Below are 6,000 nucleotides of genomic sequence, written 5' to 3'. Positions count from 1 at the left end.
CAACAAGTAAAGGTGTAGCTTCCTCTTCTACCTTCTTCTACCTGTTTTTCTGTGAGGCCTCTGGGGAACTGGGAAATGTTTTCCTGCCGGCACGCCGCCCTCTCCCAGTCGTCCAACCACAGCTGGCGGCGATACTCCGACTGGCGGGACGTGATCCGCTGGTAGATGGCCTGATTCTGGCGACTAACCAGCAGAAGCTCCTCCCTCCTCTTGTCAGCGTTTAGACTGAAGGAGACCAGGTGAAAACAACCAATCAGACAAGTCTGATGAGAGCTCGCTGGCTGTTACCGAGACGATGATTGGCAGGTTACGGATACGGAGAAGACAATGGACCGATGGATGTTAGGACAACTGGCTCTATGTCCCCATAAGAAAGACAAATCCCCACAACATCACTAGAACCTGGACTACACACACACACACAGACATCCTAATTCCATTGATCAGACCAAAGACCTGAACCAGGACTGGTTCTTCACGAAGCCTATCCACAACTAAACCACAGTAGAAATACTCTATTACAAGTACTGCTCAGATTACCTCCTCAGGTGGTACTGGTTGTGATTGTCCACGAGACCTTTAGAGCAGACGATGTGAGCCAGCCTGGAGGCCAGGAGACGGTTGTCTCTGTCGATGGTGGACAGACGCTCGTCCTGCAGCTGAACCACAGAAACACGACATCATCTCAAAGCTGCAGTTACAGTTCCTAAGTTCTGTTTGTGTGACCTCTGACCTGCAGCTTCTTCAGTTTGAGCTGGATGTGAGCTGGTGTGCTGGTGCCCCTGGTGTCCACTAGAGGGAGGGCGGAGCTTACCTACGAGAAACAGGTGAGTTCAGTTATATAGTCACTGATCATCTTTATATACAGTCACTGATCATCTTTATATAGTGACTGATCATCTTTATATACAGTCACTGATCATCTCTATATACAGTGTAAGTCCTCCTACCTTCCTGCGGTGGTTGTCGTAGTCGCTCTGGTCCCATCGCTGCTGCAGGTATCGGTTGGTGACGGGTTTGAACGGCTGGTACGACCGGTGCATGTTTCCCAGTCTGAACCGAGGTGAGTGTGTGTTTGCAGGTCAGGATGTTGTAACCATGGAGACGTACCCCTCTTTATATCATCACAGCCAGATAAGGTTCCTATTAATTATTGCTGAGCTGGTCTTTTTAACCATGGTGAGGACACACACACACACACACACACACACACACACACACACACACACACACACACACACACACACACACACACACACACACACACACACACACACACACACACACACACACACAATGTAAGCTCGCAGCTCTGAACAAGCATCATTGATCATTTTGATCATTCAATTTTATAGAGATAACTGTTAATAGAGATTAAACCAAATCTCGTTTGAAGTCCAGACATAAAAATATAAAACACCTCCAAACAGAACTGCTTAGTGTTTGTGCGACTCGAGTGATAAAAGAAACTGGACGCTGGCTCAGAGTCAGATGACTCGGCTTCTGTGTGAGTGACTTATCTTAAATCTGAGTTAAAGTCAGAAGCAGCTACAGTGAGAACAAGGTCTTTATCCTGTCAAACGTTTCCTCTCTCTTTATGTCAGGGCAGGACCCACAGGAACAAGCCTGTGTGGCCGACAGCCGCTAAGTGTCCTGGCCTCCTTGATAAATGAGTGTGTGAGATGAAATGTGACCAGACCTGAACCTCAGAGATCTGAGGAGGTGAGTGCAGCAGAGGGATTCCTCCGTGTCTCTGTGGAGGCCACGGCCGGACATGCTGACGTCAGACGAGCTCATCTGGTATGAAACCAAAACCTCAGTCATGTATTTCACAGTTAGCTGTAGCCTCAGTGAAGCTTCCCCAGTCGAAACCCACTTATGCTGCTTTTACGAAGATTCTGATATTGACCAAAGTTTTCTTATCTTGGATTTGTTCTTGTGTAAGAACAGAATCTACACACATGTATCACATGACTCCTCGTTAGATCCTTATCATCTCTTCATCACTTAGTCAGCGCTCGGCTCAGTCCGTCCTTAACGAGCAAGGAGAGAAGAGTCAAATAGAAATGTAAATTTAGCTGCACAGGCTATTGATTACAGGTGCAATCAGATGGAAAACACACACACTACAGGTAATACTACTGTGTGTGTGTGTGTGTCATGCCAAAATTGCCAAATCATGTAGGAGAATCTACGGTGGCCTTCGGGTGACATACAAACACAACTTAATGATTCTGGGCTACTCTACAAACACTGTAACATGTTAAACATCTTCATATATATACAGACCTTGATTGTGTTTATATTCAGTCACTGATTTTGATCATATATAGTGAATGTTTAAATACAGTCAGTGGTTGTGTTTATATATTTATATATAACACCTTCATGTGCAGCATCTTATATTTCTCGTCCAATCCGTCATAATTCCACTGACTCTGCACCTTAGGATATTTGCACCATTGTTTTCTTTTTTTTCTTCCGGTGTATATATATATTTTAGATATGTATACTTTATTTTTATTTACATTTTTATATTCTATTTTATTTTATTTTTTTTATATTGTTGTGTCTGCTTTTAATATTCTGAGCATTGCCATAAGAGAGCCGGTGACCCAAGCATTTCATTGCAAGCGACTGCTTAATGTAATCGTTATGACAATAAACTCTTGAATCTTGAATATTTAGTATTTACAGTTCGAATCCACTTGAAGTCACTTCCGGCCATGAGTCCAGATCCATGAGTCCAGATCCATGGATCCAGTCCCGGGGTTGGCAGTGGTCCGGGGATCCGGGTCCTGGATCCAGGGCTCCGGGGTTTGGTTGTGTGGTAGCTAGCAGCCTGGAGGCCCTGGTTGTTGTGTGTGTTTGTGTGTGTTTGTGTTGTGTGTTTGCTCCTCTCCTGGACTACCTGGGATCACTTTGATTTCCTCCAGCCCCGAGCAGCGGCCCCTCCCGGTGCCGGTGACCCGCAGGAGGCCTCCTCTGCCCGGGATGTGACCGAGTGGCGAGGCGCGGAGCTGGAGCACGTTGACCGGGGTCGCCTCCTCGCTCCTCCGGGTCTGGGAGCTGTTTCTCCGGGAGTGTCGGGCCCCATGGAGGGTACATGAACCGGCTCGGATAGGGACTCTACCGGGGTAAGTGGCCGTGGTGGGGTCGCTCCTCCTGCGGGGACCTGGACCCTCAGGTTCGGGTGGAACGCGGGATAGCCTGCTAGCTCTCCGGGATAGCTCAGCAGGCTAGCTGCCGTCTTTGTCTGGAGAGACCGGGGAGCTAAGGGATATGCGCCCATCGTCGGACACGTCCCCGCCTGACCCGCTCGGTTCCATGTGGGACCCGGTCCTCCTCATCTATGGTCCTCCTCATCTATGGTCCTCCTAACCCTTCTAACCCGCAGCTCACACTTGCTTATCAACACTTAACTGTACTTATTACATGTTATTATGATGTTCCTCTGTGATGCTCGCTCACGCTTCCTATCAGCACAGCCCGCTGTCTGTCTGGTCCTCTAACTAATGTCAGATCGACTCACTGAACCAGTGGATCCCAGTGGGGGTCTGGGTAGTCCACTGGGACTGAACCAGTGGATCCCAGTGGGGGTCTGGGTAGTCCACTGGGACAGAACCAGTGGATCCCAGTCAGTGGGAGCAAGTTCCAGCTCAAACTGCAGGCAGGAGTGCAAGGGCTGTCCGATAATGGATGCATGGTTTGACAGTGGGGTTGAAGGCGCTGCATCGGCGCTCGTCCGTCAGTCGGCGGACAGGACGCTGGATCCCCGGTCCCATGGAGCGTGTGTGGGCCGGGGCTGGGGGCTGTGCTGAGCCTCTGGACCCCGGCTGGGGACCCGGGGGTGAGGGGGGGGGACCGGTCCGTCTGTGGACCGTCCGTCGCGGATTTCACGGAGAAGCAGCAACGCGTCCGATAATGGATCTCGCTAGCCTCGTCGCGGGCCTCGGACCCGGAGCTCGGACGGCTCGGACCCCGCACGTCGTCCGGGTTGTGCTTCCGGGTTCGGACGTTGTGTGTCCGTGTGGAGCGGACACTGTCCCCCGGAGGTGCGTGGAGGCTGATGCTAGTGGGTTAGCATCGCTGCAAAGGGCAGTGGGATCCACGGCTAGCTGCTAGCTTCATCCAGCTAACGGCTAGCTGCTCCCCTCAGCCCCGGTCCATCCAGCTAACGGCTAGCTGCTAGCTGGGTTAGCTCCGTGTCTGTGCTGTGTCGGTAGCACTCTCTACTTTCTGTGTGTGAGGATCCAGCTGTCCTCCACCAGCAGCTAGCAGCTAGCAGGACGGAGCTAACATGCTAACTACATGCTGGAGCAGGGACACTCGTGTCCAACATGCAGCAGGGACACAGGCGTCTGTTGCTGTCAGTGAAACAGTCAGTGGGTCGGTGAGCTGGTGTGACATCAGGTGCTGGTGTAACTGCTGTGACGACAGAACTCCTGAGACCATGTGACCTCAGGAGACCTGTGGTCAGTGACCTGCTGAGACCATGTGACCTCAGGAGACCTGTGGTCAGTGACCTCCTGAGACCATGTGACCTCAGGAGACCTGTGGTCAGTGACCTCCTGAGACCATGTGACCTCAGGAGACCTGCTGTGGTCAGTGACCTGCTGAGACCATGTGACCTCAGGAGACCTCCTGTGGTCAGTGACCTGCTGAGATGTTCTCTGTCAGTTGTTCTCTCAGATCTCCACCTGCTGCTGGGTCACTGACGCTGGGGATGAACTGTGTCTGCACATTAACCTTCAAGGAGTTCCTCTGTGGAGACGGTTCACTAGAAGATAAACGTTCCCTCAGTATCTAAACCGCGTTTCAGCCTGATCCAACACAGCTGAGCTACCTGGAGACCGGTTCCACGAGCAGGACACCACCTCCATCCGGCTCCTGTGATGTCCTCCCAGTGTCCAGAAGACCAGACGTTCACATCTGACCTGAGACGAGCCCACCTCATGTCTCTGATGTCCAAACAGCCTTCAGCACTTCATGTGTTTATACAACCACGATCCTGGATCTGCAAAGAGTCGAGTCGGTCTCATGTGTGGATGAGATGTTGATGTGATGAAGAGACAGAGGAGGAAAGAGCAGCTCTGTGTGTCCCCTGACCTTCTAGACCTACAGCAGCAGAACTAGGAGCTGGTCCAAGATGCACCTGGAACATGGAGAAGGTGTCTTCCTCCAGGACTGAGAGTGGAGATGATTCCACAGGTTTCTAGGAGGGTTGTAATCTCAGTGTAGTTCCATTAACATAGAACATGTCACCTATTGACCTCAGAAGCAGCGTCAGGGATCAGATCTGTGGACGAGGACACGATGCAGCACCGGTCCTTCTCTCCGGTGAGTCCCTTCCCGTGGACCTAGGTGTCTGGTGGTGGTTGAACCTGGTGACACACGCTGGAGGATTCTGTCTGAGTCTGTAGATATTGTGCATCAGCAGCTGTGTGGCCTTGACAGTGACGGTGGCTGAACATGATGCTGAGCTCGGGTTTGGAAATGTTGGAGTGTGTGTCTCTCCTTCATATGGATCCAGTGTCAGGGGTCATTGTGGGAATGCAGGAGAAGACAGAAGCTGAGAGGAAGTACAATCTGTGGTGGAATCGTCCTGGTTGTAAAGATGAAAAGAATCTACAGCGGAGGAGGAGGAGGTTTCCTGTCGTCTCATCTGTGGATAGAGTCAGACTGACCCAGGACATACTCTCCTCCTGCTTATTATTGATTATGAATCTAACTTTGTTGTGTTTGTGACGTTCATCAGACCTGCGCTGAACTCTGAAGTATCTCCTGAAGTTATCTGAAGGATCACAATCGTCTGAGTCTGGATCTGGACCTTCTCCTCCCAGCAGCCTTGTTAGAAAACAGAACATCTGAATTGACCCGTGTGTGAACACAGCAGGAGATTCACCACGAGGGAACGAGTGAGATGGAGATGTTTCCATCATGGAGCAGACGTGAAACTCGAATAATACAAATATCTCAGGATGATTAACCCCCGGGTGG

General features: G+C 50.8%; 2 protein-coding genes across 2 annotated transcripts in view; one reads left to right on the top strand and one right to left on the bottom strand.

Annotated features, from left to right (window-relative positions):
* The window catches only part of si:ch211-284k5.2 (uncharacterized protein CFAP97D2), a 3,554-nt gene extending 583 nt beyond the window's left edge, over positions 1 to 2,971 (bottom strand). Inside the window, exons 1-5 of the mRNA XM_061076849.1 lie at positions 2,912 to 2,971; positions 951 to 1,161; positions 734 to 814; positions 541 to 659; positions 42 to 225 (exon numbers count right to left, since the gene is read on the bottom strand). Of these exons, the coding sequence (XP_060932832.1) occupies positions 42 to 225; positions 541 to 659; positions 734 to 814; positions 951 to 1,043 (477 nt within the window). The 5' untranslated portion in view covers positions 1,044 to 1,161; positions 2,912 to 2,971. The remainder of the gene's footprint in view (positions 1 to 41; positions 226 to 540; positions 660 to 733; positions 815 to 950; positions 1,162 to 2,911) is intronic.
* The window catches only part of znf609a (zinc finger protein 609a), a 31,362-nt gene continuing 28,185 nt past the window's right edge, over positions 2,824 to 6,000 (top strand). The window contains exon 1 of the mRNA XM_061076848.1: positions 2,824 to 3,137. The gene's annotated coding sequence lies outside the window, so the exon portion shown is untranslated. The remainder of the gene's footprint in view (positions 3,138 to 6,000) is intronic.

The sequence above is a fragment of the Limanda limanda genome, chromosome 8 (assembly GCF_963576545.1).
Source record: "Limanda limanda chromosome 8, fLimLim1.1, whole genome shotgun sequence".
Lineage (NCBI taxonomy): Eukaryota > Metazoa > Chordata > Actinopteri > Pleuronectiformes > Pleuronectidae > Limanda > Limanda limanda.
The sequence above is the reverse complement of the archived record's forward strand: the minus strand, read 5'-3'. Positions and strand labels throughout refer to the sequence as shown.